General features: G+C 40.6%; 1 protein-coding gene across 7 annotated transcripts in view; it reads left to right on the plus strand.

Moving 5' to 3' along the window:
- The first annotated feature begins 3,983 nt into the window (after positions 1-3,983).
- Positions 3,984-17,744, plus strand: part of ANKRD40 (ankyrin repeat domain 40) — a 48,751-nt gene continuing 34,990 nt past the window's right edge. For all 7 annotated transcript variants that reach the window (XR_014788258.1, XR_014788260.1, XR_014788261.1 and 4 more), the window contains exons 1-4: positions 3,984-5,769; positions 9,832-9,980; positions 10,495-10,974; positions 13,532-13,713. Coding sequence is in view for 1 of the 7 variants with exons in the window: in XM_084837945.1 (XP_084694071.1) it covers positions 5,636-5,769; positions 9,832-9,980; positions 10,495-10,974; positions 13,532-13,713 (945 nt within the window). In the remaining 6 variants the exon portion in view is untranslated. The remainder of the gene's footprint in view (positions 5,770-9,831; positions 9,981-10,494; positions 10,975-13,531; positions 13,714-17,744) is intronic.

Below are 17,744 nucleotides of genomic sequence, written 5' to 3' on the forward strand. Positions count from 1 at the left end.
AATGGAAGATGATAACATCTGGACCCACTGGGATGATTGCAGAATAAACGCTTTGCCTGGAAGCACACCAAGTACTCTACATGCTTCCAGTCGAGGCTTTTGTTGTGCAATTGCCCTGCTTCATTCACGGAATTTTATGCGGGGTCCAAATGTCATAGTGGAGACATATCTGGATCAGTGACTTATGTAGAAACAGAGAGCATGACTGTTATGAAGGGGTGGGGGGATTAATCAGGAAAATGGTTTCACCTCCTTCCCCCAGTACCAATGTTAAAACTTTATGAAGGTTTTAAATCATATATAAATGACCAACAAGGCTGTTCTTGTATATAGCTCTATCCCTCCCCCCGCTTCTCACTCTCTTCCCACCCTCTTCCTCAAATTGCCCTCTAAACGTATAGTGGTATGGGTTGGCTGAATCCTCTCGGGAAATAATAGAAAGGAACGAATTAAACATAACAAACAAGACAAAACTATAAATCAATAAGGGGGAAACGCAGCATACATAAACTGCATCTTTCCTCAGTTAATATACAGCTTGAAGTAATTGCCCCACACTTCTTTAAGTTTGTCTTCGTTCTGTCTTTTCATCTATACTGCTTGCTCATGGGCTTCCTGCATTAACAAGTCACTACCCAGTGATCACCCTCTACAGTTTTCTTACATTTCCAGTTTTTAAATCCCTGTCACTTGGCCCCCAAAGTTGCTCTGTGAACCAGTGTATGTGACATGACTAGCAACACTGACTTCAAAATGCCAGTTTTGTTTAAATCTCTATCAACTATCACCTGGTAGCAGCCATTCCATAAAACTGCAGTGGAGGGAGAAATGGGAAGCAGGGCCACTCCATCTGCTGAGGGACCAACTCATCTGGATTCCTCTCTCCCTAAACTGTTTCCACTCTGCTGCTCATTGTAACTTTAAGAATTGATGCCTGACTTTGCTTGCTTTCCTCTTCCTTTTTTCCTTTTGTGGCATGTCTTTTAGATTATAAGTCTGTGGGCAAGAACTGTCTTTTTATTGTGTGTAATAAATATACAATACTTAATGTATTCTCTCAAAGCCTTTATCATTGAGGTAAAAACGATAAGCCCAATGGCCTATCTTGTCAAGCATCCTGTTTCTCACAGTAGAATGGCCACTTATGCATTGCCAAAAAAGAGAAAACACGTCACAGAAACACAAAAAAGAGGGCAAAAACAGAATAGTGGTTTGAATAAAATTTACATATACTAATTTATATACCCAGCACAACTTTTTTTAAAATGGGAAAAGCACAGCACAGCACTCAAAGTTGGCAGACATAACTAAATGCAGAGCTACCAATGAATAGGTCCTACCCAAATATTTTACCAAAGTGCGATGTCTTTGTAACAGCAGTGATGGACCTAGGCAGTCCTCCTTCAGGAGAGCATTCTACAACTGCGGTACTCCAACTGAGAAAGCCCTGTCCTATGTATATGTCCATCATAATTCAAGCAAGAAGGCATAGACACAGAGAAAGGATTCTGATATTGATCTACGTTTTGTGAAAAGTTGACAGCTCTTAACTATTAAAAATTAGGAACAAGAATTTTTTTATTTATTTATAAAAGAACATTTGTATGGTTCTTCTGTACCTTTGGGTTTTCAGTCCAATCCCTACACCATAGTTACATATTTTCAAAATTTTCTCAGCAGCCACAAGGGATGGCAGTCATGTTCATAATTTTATTTTTTTAAACCCTCAAAATCTTTGATTCTTGACTTTCGTGTGGCATGGTAGTTAAATTATGATAGATGTCCTCTCTCCTGTTGTGGGATTAAGTCACTTGAATTTGTTGGAAATGGAACCCCTGCCCAACCCTTCCTAATGTTAAGGAAATAATTTGGAATACGTACTTTAAGAAACTTGGACTATAGCAAAATGTACACACATAAAACTGAGAAAGCTGGCAGAATGTTGGGAGACATGGCTTAAGTTTACCAAATCAACATTTTAAAACGGTTGTTCTGGCTCTGAATTATTTAATCTATTTTAGATTTTAATTGCAGCACTGCTGACTGCCCACCAATTTGTTGTTGTTTATTCAGTCAGTCACTTCCGACTCTTTGTGACTTCATGGACCAGCCCACGCCTGTCGGCCATCGCCACCCCCAGCTCCCCTAAGGTCGAGTCCGTCACCTCCAGAATATCATCCATCCATCTTGCCCTTGGTCGGCCCCTCTTCCTTTTCCCTTCCACTTTCCCTAGCATCAGCATCTTCTCCAGGGTGTCCTGTCTTCTCATAATGTGGCCAAAGTACTTCAGTTTTGCCTTTCCTATCATTCCCTCAAGTGAGCAGTCTGGCTTTATTTCCTGGAGTATGGACTGGTTTGATCTTCTTGCAGTCCAAGGCACTCTCAGAATTGCCCTCCAGCACCACAGTTCAAAAGCATCTATCTCCTTCGCTCAGCCTTCCTTATGGTCCAGCTCTCGCAGCCATAGGTTACTACGGGGAATACCATTGCTTTAACTATGCGGACCTTTGTTGTCAGTGTGATGTCTCTGCTCTTAACTATTTTATCAAGATTTGTTATTGCTGTCCTCCCAAGAAGTAAACGTCTTCTGATTTCCTGGCTGCAGTCAGCGTCTGCAGTAATCTTTGCGCCTAGAAAGACAAAGTCTGTCACTGCCTCCACGTTTTCTCCCTCTATTTGCCAGTTATCAATCAAGCTGGTTGCCATAATCTTGGTTTTTTTGAGGTTGAACTGCAACCCAGCTTTTGCACTTTCTTCTTTCACCTTCGTCATGAGGTTCCTCAGCTCCTCCTCGCTTTCAGCCATCAAAGTGGTATCATCTGCATATCTGAGATTGTTAATGTTTCTTCCAGCGATTTTAACTCCAGCCTTGGCTTCATCAAGCCCAGCACGTCGCATGATGTGTTCTGCGTACAGGTTGAATAGGTAGGGTGAGAGTATACAACCCTGCCGTACTCCTGTCCCAATCTTAAACCAGTCCGTTGTTCCGTGGTCTGTTCTTACCGTTGCTACTTTGTCATTATACAGATTCCTCAGGAGGCAGACAAGATGACTTGGTATCCCCATACCACCAAGAACTTGCCACGATTTGTTATGATCCACACAGTCAAAGGCTTTAGAATAGCCAATAAAACAGAAATAGATGTTTTTCTGAAACTCCCTGGCTTTCTCCATTATCCAGCGGATATTGGTAATTTGGTCTCTAGCTCCTCTGCCTTTTCTAAACCCAGCTTGTACATCTGGCAATTCTCGTTCCATGAATTGCTGGAGTCTACCTTGCAAGATCTTGAGCATTACTTACTGGCATGTGAAATAAGTGCCACTGTTCGATAGCTTGAACATTCTTTGGTGCTTCCCTTTTTTGGTATGGGGATATAAGTTGATTTTTCCCAATCTGTTGGCCATTCTTGTGTTTTCCAAATTTGCTGGCATATGGCATGCATCACCTTGACAGCATAATCTTGCAAGATTTTAAACAGTTCAGCTGGGATACCGTCATCCCCTGCTGCCTTGTTATTAGCAATGCTTTTTAAGATCCATTCAACCTCACTCTTCAGGATGTCTGGCTCTAGCTAACTGACCACACCATCAAATCTATCCCCAATATTATTATCCTTCCTATACAGATCTTCCATATATCCTTGCAACCTTTTCTTGATCTCTTCTGCTTCTGTTAGGTCCTTGCCATCTTTGATTTTGATCATACCCATTTTCGCCTGGAATTTACCTCCGATGTTTCTAATTTTCTGGAAGAGGTCTCTTGTCCTTCCTATTCTATTATCTTCTTCCGCGCATTGCTTGTTTAAAAATAATTCCTGATCTCTTCTGGCTAACCTCTGGAATTTTGCATTTAATTGGGCATATCTCCCCCTATCACTGTTGCCTTTTGCTTTCCTTCTTTCTTGGGCTGCTTCCAGTGTCTCAGCAGACAGCCATCTTGCCTTCTTGGTTTTCTTTTTCTTTGGGACGTTTTTTGTTGCCTCCTCCTGAACAATGTTAGCAATTTTAATTTGACTTATTTTCATTTTAATTTGCTGGGCATCAGTACAACCTCCAACATTTTTATAATGAAGAGTCTTGTGGCACCTTAAAGATGAACATGTTATAAGTTTTTGTAGACACTATCCATAAAATGCAGGAAGTATTAACCTCAAATTGGCAGATTTATGTACATATAATATCTGTGTTATCACACAGCAACATTTTGTGAATGGCAGCTGTTATTATCATTGGCTGGTTTTACACAATGTGACAACCCACATTCAAGGTTGAATATGGATTGAGCATGGGTTGTTGTTCAACTGTGGGTTGTTGTGTTGTGTGAACCTGGCCGTGCTAAAAAACCATGGTTTGTTAACCATGAACAACCAACAAAGAGAACCCATGGTTTGTTGCTGGGTTGTGAAGTGTTGTTTGTTTGTCATTAACAAACTATGGTTTGTTAGCGCAGCTGTGTTCACACAACACATGGTTCAATGACAACCCACACTCAGCCCTGAGTGTAGGTTATGTTGTGTGAACCTAGCTATTATCTGTAATTTTTTCAAGATTATAAAGTGAACCACAGAGACTGAATTATCAGGAACACTTTACTTAGCAGTGAGCTGCTACCTCACTATATACATAACTGAAAGTACTCAGATACCCCTTAGCAGCTTTTCCCTGCTGGTGACACTGAGAACTGATTCCCCCTATACAACCGTTTCTAAATCACTTTAGTTCTTACTCACATTACATTGTCTGTACTTTTTGCATTTAAATTTCCGTTTACAACTCCCCTACTGCCATACGTGTGTATATAGATCTGCCAACTTGAGCTTAAGTCTCTCAGATGCCAGGTTTTTGCTGCAACAGAATAACTACACATCTGGAAATGGTTCTGATGTTTCATTCTTTTTAAGCCAAACTACCTTTTCAGGAAGGTCTTGCTTCCCAGTTTTGGAACATTTGGAGCTTCAGTATTTCAGATGCTCGCAATGTCTGACAGTGCAATCCTAGACATGTCTATTCAAAAGTAAGTCCATTGAGTTCAGTGTGGCTTACTTCCAGGTAAGTGGGCATAGGATTGTAGCCTCAGAAACCGGCCTCTAGGGCGGGGAGAAGGAGGGAGGGAAAAGTCGAATGGAAGCTGCCGATCGTCAGTCAGTGGAAATGGAAGCAATAGCAGTCGGTACGTTTTGGGTGGATAAAGAATTGATCGCGAAAAGGCTGTTTATATTTTAACAGCCACTCATTTTAACAAACAGAAAATGAAACATTTGATATATTCTTCTGCTAAATGAAATTAAACCGCGGACTGCGCACTGAACGTTTGCGTACCGGACTGCTGGTAGGAACTAAATATCTAGGTCATCGTTGTCTCACTTAATAGAGTCCCCCGAGAAGAAGGAAGCAGAACCCGTCTAGATATACCGTAACTATGCAATTAGGAAAAATGGCCTTTAGAAATCTCAAAACCCTTTAATTTATGAGCAATAGATAGAAAATGGCTATATATGAATTTAAGATTAAAAGGAATAAGACGTGGGACTTTCCTTTCGGGATGGATTGGATTTCTGCCGTGTCTGATTGACGAACGTATTAAAATGATCCATCACCCATAATCCCAAAGTTTGCTGCAAGAGGATTTTATAACATGACTTCTGCAATCGAGGAAAAAGAGCTTCAGGAAAGACTGAGAGAAGCTGCTGCTTTGGGGGATATTGAAGAAGTTCAGCGATTAGTGGAATTTGGAGTGAGTGTGAATTCGCAAAATGAAATCAACGGCTGGTAAGCATTTAAAAAGTGAATTACTTGAGAGTTTCTGGCAGTACTATACATACCTTTTTAAAGAGCAACTTATTAAGTTTGGAGTGATTCCTTTTAATTACCAACACTGAATTAATTACTGATACGTGTTACTGTTTTCACCATTATCAGATTAAATGTACATGACTTTATGGGGGGTGGGGGGAAGGTGATTATTTAGATTTCTGTTCGTTTAGTAGTCTGGATGCTTATATTTATGCATTGTTTTTATCCTTAATTTAATAACACAGGGTCAAAGTACATTCCATATCTTTGACTGCAATCCTGTGAATACTTATCTATAGGTGTAAGCCCCACTGAATGCTGTCAGACTTACTTCTGAATAAACATACTTAAGGTTACACTTCACAGTATTTATAAGTTTTCACAGTTGTGGAAAACTAGGTAGGTCAAACAATACATTTTTAATTCTGCTTTCCAGCTTTAAAAGTTTATTTCAGTCAATCGTATTAGAATTGTATACATCACATTTCAGAAGAGGTATATAATTAAAGCAACAAATTTAAAATAAAGCAAACAAGTTTAAAATAAAATTTAGGGGATTTGTCTACTTGTATGATCACAAGTGGAATTTCTGTCTTATAGGCTTTTGTGAGGTATATCTGATATTTTACTAATTCAAAGCTTTATTATATTATCTGTGTTGTGGAATATTTCCCTTGCTAAAACCTTTTGGAAGGCAAAGGTATCAATCCTCACTTTTTGAAATACACATTAAATATATGATCATGGTACCTTCCTTTTTTCCAAGTGATATAATTAATATGTAGTTTTGGGGGCTTATTATGACAAGTTTATAACACAGGGACTTGTATTGGGACATGGAAGTGGTCATGAAAAGGGAAGGAATGAAACAAAGGGAGATTTGTATGTAGTACTAAATTTACTTTGAGAGAACTTTGTTCAAATCAGAGAGCAATTGCAAAACTTTGTACAGAACAATGGTAGGTGAAATAGCTATTGACAAATGCATACTGGAGACAAAAAAAATAACTATATATAAATGTGTAGTTATAAATTAACTGTTGCTGATTAAATTTTCTTAGAAGGAAGATCTCAGCGTTATAGTTCAGTAAACTTAACAGCAACCTTAAAATCATTATAGTGTAGTAAGTTTGTTAGAAAATACAGGAAAAGCTTAGATCTGTATAGCTTTGTTGATCATTTTAAGAAGGTTAAACTCAAAGAAAACTAATCATATAGTTATGAAACAGAATTGTTTTGTAACTGAAATTGTTTTCCTATGTAATGGGGTGTGGCTATGTTTTATCTTTTTTTTAGCATATTTTAAAAAATTAGATGAGTAGAGAGCACGCTGCAGCAATGTACTAGAAAGAATATTGAATTTAGACCAAGGAGACTTGCGTTCAAATATCTGCACATCCAGCAAGCTCACTGTATGGTCTGACACTCAGCATAACCTACCAGACTGGGTTGCTCCAAGGCAAGGGCAGGCAACATGGTGCCCACAGGCACCAGTGTATCCCCAGACACCTTTCCTGGTGCCCATGCAAGGTGCCCTACCCCTCCCAGTTTTTTTTTTTAAGACCCATTTTCTTACTAGCTGTAGATTCAAAGGAGTTGTTTAGTGTGCTGGGGTTCAGACTCCACCTTTGCTTTGTACTCAGTCTTTTGGGCAGTTTACTTGTTCTTTGCCACACCTCCCATTGCAGCCGTTTTGTGGTGGTGCCCAGGACAGTTTCTCAAATTGCCAAATGTGCCCATGGGTCCAAAAAAGTTGCCTATCCCTGCTCTAAGGATAAAAACTAGGATAATCAAGTTTATGCTGTCCTGAGCAAAGGAGGGGGTACAAATGTGCCAAAGAAACACCAATCCAGAAGATAAGGGGCGGATGCTGGAAAAGGTCATTCCGCTGTATTTTCATGGTCCAGTCTCACTAGCAGAATTACTTACCCTCACTGGAGGCTGATTGAAAAGGGGCAAGGTAGTGAATCATACAAAGTTGCAGCAGGGGTCCTCCTGTAGGGACAGTTGCTTTGGGCTCATAGGAACTTTGTCATTATTCTCTCTGTTTCCAAAATTCAAAGTTGAGTGGCCAAAATAGCACTATAAAATCCACACACAAGAAGGAGGTATCAACCACTTGGGGAGAACCCCAAGGTTTGTAAAGGTATAGAAATCCTTAGGAAAAAACCTTCAGGGGAGGGGATGCGGGACTTCCAAAACAGCCCAGTGCAGATGGAGCATACTCAGTGGCCATGGAATACTTACTGACTGTTTTTGGAAGTGGACCGAAAACTGTATGAGGTACAGAATTGAATGGAGAATCCTGGAGGAGGTGTAGCTGACTGACTGGAACACTGAACAGGAGCACCCCACACCGCAACATTTTGTTGCAGGTCCCATTTGTCTGTACTAATAGCATGCTCAGGTGAACAAGTAGCTATCCACTTCAAAGCAAAACGGAGACATCTGCAAGACTGTGGTCTCTTATGTACTTGGGCTACCTAGGTACACAGAGGTAAATAAGTCTGTAAATTAAAAGAAAAAGTAAAGAATGTCTCCTCCCTCAAACACCCCATGAGGCTGAGCATGCTCAGTGTTCCCTAGGAGCTACAGAAGGTTGAGTGTCAATTCAAAAAGAAAAATGGAACTCTGGGGGTGGTGGAGGAATTATAGTATCCCAGAGGAACCCCAAACCGGAGCACTTCCATGGGTGGAGGGTGAGAATATACTGCAACATGTTGTTGCAGGTCCCACTTATTTAATGTATTCATGGAAACAAGAATTCAGTCTCTCTCGATACAGAGGTCCCCTCGGGGGAGGCTGCCTTCTGTATCTCTGCATAAGTCAAAAGCTGTGATAAAGTCTACTAGAGTAGAACGGTAGAATTATATTTTGCACATAGTGCTAAGACATGGTTCATGCTACATGGATGAACCTCAGTGAACTTGAGCCGAGTGTCAGGCTTGCATGCTTCCCCGCCACTCTCCTGTCCTCCTCCTGCAGGGTCAGGGGAGGACCTCTACTGAGTTTGGTTTCACTTTTAAAAAATCTTGTCTTAGTGTGGCCTACCCCAACTTGGCGCCCTCCAGAAGTTTTGGACTACATCTTCCAGCATTCCTGACCATTGGCCATGCTGGCTGGGGCTGATAAAAGTTGAAGTCCAAAATATTTGGAGGGCACCAGGTTGAGGAAAGATGTTAAGCTTAGTGTTAAGTTTGAACCAAGGATCCTGGTTTAAAACAGTCAATTTCTAAACAAGTCAACTTCAAATCATGGGTTCAAAAGCTAGCTTGTTTAACTAATCATTGCTTGTTTTAAACCATGACTCCTGGTTCAAAGGTAACTCTAAGCCAGGATTCTTTGAAGATGAAACTAAGCTGTGCAGAAGGCCTCCTCCTGGCTGAGCAGGAGGAAGGGAGAAGGGGGAGCATATAATCACATCACTTTGTTTCAGCTGATTGAGGGTTGTCCATACAGCACTAAACTATGATTTAGCATCACATGTGAACACAGCCACTGACTTTATCAACAATTTCCCCTCTATTTTACCTGCTGTGTACTCAACATCAAATGCATTTTTTACACTGAGATGCGATGCTTTTGGAAAAATAAAGTAAAACAAATAAAAATAATAATTTGTCAAATAAAATTAACAAATTAGTCATTACATTGCTGACATTTACTATTACACATTTTAAAAGTAAGCGTGTGTGGGTGAAGTGTGCCTCTAAATCTTAATTCACCAAGCAAAAAAAGTGTGCCTGGGCTATTAGAAGGTTTAAAACATGGTTATATACCCTTGTTTCCTGTAAAAGCTGAGAAGGTAGAAGCAAATGAATTTCAAGTGTCTTGATTTATGTGTTCCTTGAATGCAAGGATGGATTCTGCCAGTAGGTGTCACTATAAGAATATAGATAGGAAACACATGTAAGAAATGTAGCAAAATCGCTCAGTTTAAGATAGGCTGTCGTCATTGTTCACTAAAGCAATTCAGAATAACATTTTCTTTTGTGTAGTGTGGCTTTTTCAATTAGCTCTTATGTTTGCCTTGTGCAGGACCTGCTTGCATTGGGCCTGCAAACGGAACCATGCTCAGGTGGTATCATACCTGCTAGATGCTGGCGCTGATAAGGAAATTCTCACAGTTAAAGAAGAAAGACCAGCCCAGTTAACATCAAAGAGGGAAATTAGGAAGATGCTGGGAGGTAAAATGATTAGATAATACTAATAACATCAAAAATATTGGAATGCCAGTGGGAGTGTTGGAATCCATAGTGATTCAAGGTAGACGAGGCAGTGAGATCTTGTAACTTTCTTCAAGCCTTTTTAATTTAGAATTAGCACTGATGTGAACATGTATTGCATTGGAATAAGGAAGTCATTAACTATCAAATCTGGGCTTTGTCATGTTAAAATGTGGTCCCATATTAGCTGGTGGGGGGATACAATTATAATTTTACAATGGGTAATTTAATATCTTATTTCTCAGTAGGAGTGTCAAATAACTATCTTATTATAGCTTTAGTAATTAGACAATAAACTTCTCAATTTATCTTTAACTATACATATTATTTTAAATATGTACAGCTTAGCGGGGCCTTCAGCTCCCGCTTCCTGCCCCGTAGTTGGTATGAAAGTGCTGGGTTGTACTCACTAAGCTCCTTGTCCGGTTGGAAGTAGTCTTGATTTGATTAGCATTTTTCTTTCTTTCTTCTGCAGTGGAAGATGCTGATGAGCTTCTGGATGTGAAGAAAGATTCTGCCTTGCCCATTACCCCCAGTTACTTGGTTAACCCACCTTTCCCTTATGTTTATAACTCCCTGAGTAGCAGCACTGCCAGCACCTCAGTTTCCTCTTTGAATGGAAGACTTTCCCCTTCTTTAGAACAGCACAACAAGGACTGTCCTACTTCTTTACCTCAAGTTCAGGCACCTGGCACTGCCATGTTGCAACATGGAAAGTCTTCCCCTGTAGGGTCTGATGGGGATGCGACTAGGGCAGCAGCTATCGAACACCCGGAGCCTGCAGTCCAGAACGGCCACATTCGCCAGGTGCCTGTCCCTCCAAGTAGGACACTCTCTTCCCCAGCTGCAACCAAACCACCTGAGACTCAGCAAGCAAATGGCTCTTGTGCCGGACCTGTTCCGACGTTCCAGCCCTTTTTCTTCACTGGAGCATTTCCCTTTAGTAGTATGCAAGGTAACCTCAAATGATTTTAGTGATCAGCTTTTGGGATAACCTTCTAGTGGAAATGATGTGACCAAAAAACAGAACAAGTTGTGCTTGGCTTTGATCAGAAAAGGGTTCATTAGGATACAGCTAATTAGTACAGATTTTTTTGTACAACGTCTTCTTTGGATTGGGACCCTTCCTGGTCTTTCAGTTGCGTCATACAATCCAAGAGTCAAGACTGGTCAAATATAGTGATCCATAAGTGAAATTTACCTGAGTTTCTGTTTTTCTGACTGGTTGTGGGAACATTCACATAAGCATTATTCAGACATTTGTCTGAATGTGTGTCGAAGGGGGAGCAGGATTGTGTCTGCTCATGGCCACTGGCCCTGGCCACTGCACACATTTATTGTAATACCTGAAAGAGCCTAGGCGGAGACGGACTCCATGCGTGTAGGCTCTGTCTGCAGGATCAGGGACCCGTTGAATAGGCAGCATCCTCAACTGCATGGACAGAGCTTCCGCATGCCGATTCATTCAGACATGGGAGTGGGGCCAGTCTTGCTCTGCCCTCCACCCACATTCATGTGAACATCTAAATAGTGCTAACTAATTATGTGTATATCCACAAAGGGCAGCTACCCTTGATTTACATAAGTTCTACCAGTGGCTTATTGGTTACATAATCAGCGGTGTATGGCATCTCTTTTTTTGGTACTTGAAATTGCTCCCCAGGTACTAATCTAGACTAATTCCGTACACTCCAAATAAATTAGTAACTATTTTCTGTTACCATTTATAATATCTCATTATTGTTTATTTTTATGTTACCACTTATAATGTCTTATTGCAGTTTAACTTTTATTATACAACACCTCCGGGTTTTGTCAAAAGGTGGCCTATAAATGTCAGTCAGTAAGTAAATAAATAAAGCAGTTATTACCATTGGGTTATATCCAATGTTAGTTCTACTTAGAGTTGATCCATTGAAATGAATGTGACTTAAGTTAGTCATGGCTAACTTAAGTCCCCTTCATTTCAGTGAGTATATTCTAAGTAGGACTCACATTGGACACAGCCTATTGTTACTACTTGCAGGGGTGATTTTTGCTGGAAGCGTTCCTCAAGGACATTTGTAACAGCAATGGTTTTATTAAATGTATCTATTATTTATAATGGTTTGGATTCCATTCCATGAAAAGAATGGCTCTCTGTTTACAGAACTGGTTTTTCCTGCTTCCCTCTGCCCCCCACATTAAAATATCCTGTTAATTGGGGTACCCTTTCAAACAGAATTGCATTTTGCACAGGGGGCTACAAAAGGAAGAGGGAATTGCTGAACAAATGGGGACATCTTTTGTTCACACATCATCTTTGGATCCAAGTCTATAAAATGTTATATCTTGTTTTTCTATGTGACGCAAACTCAAGGCAGCTTACAACAATTTAAAACAAAAAAATATGCAATATAACAGTGACATCACCTACAGTCCAATAAAAGATAGTGAAAAAGGAAAATGGAAACAGTAAAAACAGCAAACCCTCAACAGTCCTAACTAAAAATGCTAGGTGAAATAAAACTGAAATAAAACCACCCAGTTAAAAGGGAGCAATGAGGTGGCTAGACACACCTTTCTGAGGAGGCACTTCTGTAAACTGGGCACAGATATGAAGGTCTGTCTATATGGCATGGAGAGTAATTTCTGTTACCAAAGATGACCATATGCTACTCCTTATATGACCAATAGGCCATTTGTATTCGCGAATTCATGATAGCTATCGTATCCTGCAGAAACATACAGTGTAATTTATGAAAATATTTATGCCTGACTTCTTAAAGCAAAGATCCCCAAGGTGGCAATGATTAATTAGCATTCCTCTGGCTTTTCCCCCTGCCCGCATCTTCATCCAGATGATAATGCTCATGGGTCTTATTGCTGTTGCCTAAATTGGGCTCATGTATCAGAGTATTCTTGAAAAAGGGGTTCTCTCAGCTAAGGACAGAGGTAGCCTGGAAATGAAGAGGGTCTCATTCATGTTTTTCCTGCTAGACCATCCTGCAACTGTCAAGTAGCAGCTGGGATGGCTCATGGTTTGTTTTTTTTAATGTAAATCTTCATGCTTATGCAGGCCCCAAGATACCACCCCCCTCCAAGCTGAATTCTGAAATGGTCTCAAGCCAAAGACACAGATATGCTGTTACACGGGCCATGTTTTCTGAAAGGTGTTTTATGATTGCACCTTCAAGTACAACTTCACTTGGGAATTGGTTTTTCTTTTCCATACCTAGGATTTTGTATGCTAGTAAGATTGGTCTGGGAACCTCATTGCTACTCCCTCGCAATCACCAAATTGAAGCTTTTGAAATTTAATTAAAGCTTCTAAAATTACCTAGGGCGCAATCCTATGCATGTTTAGAAAGAAAAAAGTCCTACAACTCCTACAACAGTCACTCCATGCTGGCTGGGAAATCCCTGGAGATGCAGGACTTTTTCAGTCTAAACATGCATAGGATTGTGCTCTTAATGACTATTAATAGCACTCTTAATACTGTGGATGTCTCTGTGTGTGTGTTTTGAATTAGAACTGGTGCTTAAGGTCAGAGTTCAAAACCGTACTCTTAAAGAGAATGACTTCATTGAAATTGAACTGGACCGACAAAAACTGACCTACAAAGAACTGCTCAGAGTGAGCTGCTGTGAACTGGCGGTTAACCCAGAACATGTGGAGAAAATAAGGAAGCTTCCCAATACTGTATTAAGGAAGGTAATATCCTCCAATTTAATCTAACTTTGTTCTATCTCCTTAATTTATTTGCTTATGCCAGACCCGTAGAATTTGTAACCCACAACACTGAATGCAGTCCATGCATTGGGCCCTCCTTAGTCTTTCACATCTCCCCTCTTTTTGAAGTCCCAAGAAGGCAGCGAAACCGGCGGGGGGGGGGGCTGGGGGGCTTTGACCTGACCAGCCAAAATGCATAGCCAGTGGGTTGCATTTAGCCTGGTAGATGACAAGTCCTGCTGGTCTGTGTTATGCATTTCAGGAGGAGTGCAGGGGTGCAGAACCTCTTTCAGCCCGAGGGCCAAATTCCATTTCGGAGAAGCTCTCAGAGGCCACATGCCAGTGGTAGGTGGGGCCAAAGGAGCAGGCCAAAATGCCATCCTGTTGTAGCTTAGCACTCTTACTGCCAGTCACTAAGCCTTAGGAGAGGCATTTCGACCTTTTAGAATGGGGGAAAACTGCACAAAAGCTGCACCAAATGATCGGTGGTCAGAGGCAAGGCAGTGTGGCCATCTGGGGAACCCCAGAGGGCTTGATTTGGTTCCTGGCTTGATGTTTTGCACCCCTGGATTGGTGTGTGTGTGATGCTTAAGGCTGCAGTCCTGGATCCAGTTACCTCGGAGTAAGTGGTTAAGATGCTGAACTGCAGACTGCAAGGTCGGCAGGTCAGCAGTTCGAGACCCGAGTGCTGCATGACGGAGTGAGCTCCCGTCTTCAGTCCCAGCTCCTGCCAACCTAGCAGCTCGAAAGCAAGAAATTGCAAGTAGATAAATAGGTACCGCCTTGGCGGGAAAGGTAACAGCGTTCCGTTCACCTTGGTGTTCAGTCATGCCGGCCACATGACCACGGAAGTGTCTTCAGACAGCGCTGGCTCTTCGGCTTAGAAACGGAGATGAGCACCACACCCTAGAGTCGGACACGACTGGTTGGGGACACCTTTACCTTTTTAAGTCCCTCTGAACTCCATGGGACTTACTTCTGAATAGGCATGTATAAGATCGTGCTGTTAGCAAAAATGTAAAATGTACAGAAATTTTAAAGCCATGGAAGAAAATGGAAACTTGGGGGAAAATTGACAAATAAGCAGTATTTTTTTTTAGCACTCTTTACAGATCTAACATCACTTAGTTGTTTTAGGACAGCCTTCCCCAGCCTGGTGTCTTCCAGATATTTTGGATTTCAGCTCCCATCAGGCTCAGGCAGCTTGGCCAGTGGTAGGAAATGCTGAGCATTATAGTCCAAAACATCTGGAGGGCACTAGGTTGGGGAAGGCTGCTTTAGGAACATAAAGCAGCTGTTATGTTCCTAATATTATATTATGTATAACTTGGTTTTCTCATAAAGCTATTATATTTAAAAACTTTAAAAAGTAAAGTCAGTTATTAAATTTGTAATTATTGCCTGAATAAATGTACTTTTAAATTTAATATACCAAACATGATAATTTTATGAGCAAACCAAGTTATATGTAACATATTTTAGGGTCCTATTTTATGTCTGACCAGAGGGAGCTTCAGCAAGTTGTCCCTGAAACATCTGAATCATTCTAGAAGCCAGAAGAAGCAGGAAGAACTGGAGACAAAGGAAGATTGGTGTACTATATCTGTTCCTGTTTGTGATGAAGTTTAGGAAACTTCCTAAACTTGTTCCTATTCATTCTGGTGGCGGCAGGTAACCATTTGGGTTTTTTAGCTGAGGCAGCATTTTCTAGAACTGAGGTCCGAGAACTTTATTAAACTGTGGTAGTGAGTTCCATAGGCCCAAGCTTCAAAGTTAATTTTACAGAAATAAACATAGGTGGGATAACTAATATGCTGTTCCATTGCATCTGGAGACAGAGGTGGGATAACCTGCAGTGTTTTTTTTCCCACGTGGGTTTTAGATTAGAACTACATGAATTGACTGCTACAGTATCTAACCAGAATAAGCCCAGAAACACAAGACCCTTTAGAACAAAACCCAACTGTCAAGAATTCACATTATGATATGGTGACTTTACTTACATGGTGGGTGCATCCCTTAACGTTTAACAGTAAAAGATACATTAGATCAATACTTTTTAGAAGGAGTGGAAGAAATAACTGTGCTGGGAATCTGACAAAGAGGATTAAAAAAAAAATTTCCCCCATGGCTTCAATATTTCTAGACATTTTACACCTCTAGTTTTTCCTATAGAAGTCTTCTTATTACACAGTTTTTAGAAATCATTTGGGAGAGCGAAGGCTGGGTAACAATATATAAACACATTGCCTTAAATTCTAAATGAAAATATACTATAATCCAAAGCTGTTCAGTTTTTCAGAAAAAAACAAAAATGGTCCTTGGGGGGCATGGGGGGGGGAAGCTTCTTACCCTATTTTTTTTTCTGGGCCTTCCCATCTCTAGCTGTTAGGTATCAGCACTATTATCTGACCCTCTTAAACCAGAAATATTGTATTCAGTCATTAAAAGTGTGACTAGTATAGCATTTGATTAGCTGTCACTCTGTTAGAAAGCAAATAAATATATCCAGTGTTCCAAAGTTACTGAGCTTTTCCCACAGAAGAACTGAGTGAGCAGTTAAATACGAAGGCAATAGCTTATTCAATGGTTTTTTCCTCCTTTAGTGATCAGTACAGATTTTGGCATTCATATTTGACACTGACATTTTGGTGCTAATGTTAATGTCACATTGCAGATTTCAGTGTCAGTAAAACTCTGTTACGTGCTAAACATCAATTTGTAAAGTCATTGCCAATGTATGTGGTAATAGAACTTGGATTTTCTGATAAAAATGGTCAAAAGCACTGGACCTGAAGAGTTAATGGAGATTCTCTTTTTATTTCATTGGATTTTGTTATGTCATAGATGTTACATTTCATTGGTAATGAATGGGACAATTATGTTGTCACATTGCAGCTCTTTATTTTCATTCCACACAGTAGGGGATGTGTGTGTACCAAACAGAGGTGTGTCCTGTGTTGACTTGTACTGGATGCTGCATGCTGTGACCAAAAAGATTGAAAGATTTGCCTTCTGTGCCTGCAGTTTGGAACAGGAGGTTGCCATTCTCAGAGTATCTGTCCGACGTGTGTAGATGGGCAGAGATGGTAGTCAGATGCATATATGCATAATCTGTTTGTTTCCTATTGCCCTTGCACAGTGCAGATGGAAGTAAGCATTTCCCACCCACTTTTGATGCAATAGGAATGCTGTCTTTATGTGTTATTCAGGGCCATTTTCCATGTCTTTTCTCTCCATGGTTCTTCTTAGGTGTTCCATGAAACTACTTCTAGATCAGAGCCAATGAATTTCAACAATGATATTTGGCCCAAATGCATTCAGCGTAACTGTTACAACCGGAGCAAAGATGCAATGTCCTACCTTTTTACAGCCTAATCCTGCCTCATCAGCTTCTTTCTGACTCCTATGACAATTGTAATCTAGTATAACCCATAGATTAGGATTGGACAACATACAGTCTGTAAACCTTCCCAATCCAAACTATAACTTTTAATTAAAGATCTTGTGGATGATCTGATATATTTGCCCTCAGAAAGTAGACTTGTCTTCATTATTCTCATTAGGACAAGTGAAGGTGCTTCCTTTGAAATCTGCAGCCCTAAATACATAGTTTAGGCTCTGCGCACCCAAGATGGTCCTTTTCTTCATGCCACTGCAGTTATCTGAGCTGATTTGCAGAACTGTTGAGGTTTAAAACTCGCTGTGTACATCAGCTCTACCCTCCTGGCTAGCTAGTTGTGAGCAGCTGCAGCCCTGTACAGCTGCAACCTTCTTGCCCCGCACTAGTTTATTTGTGGCCCTGGTATATCCCTTTTGCAGTCCTAAAGCCCCACCCACCCACTGACCCACCCACGTTTTTCTGGATTTACATGTTGGGTCCCACCATGAACATTTGTATTGAGTTAAAATTGTTATTTCCTCTGTTGTGTTTGCAATTCTTCCCAATTTTGCCTCATCATAAAATCTAAGCACACCCATCATTCTTAAGTCCAAGCTTTTAAACAGAAGTG

Source organism: Heloderma suspectum, chromosome 2 (genome assembly GCF_057233095.1).
Source record: "Heloderma suspectum isolate Gila_16-S chromosome 2, 16-S_ref, whole genome shotgun sequence".
Lineage (NCBI taxonomy): Eukaryota > Metazoa > Chordata > Lepidosauria > Squamata > Helodermatidae > Heloderma > Heloderma suspectum.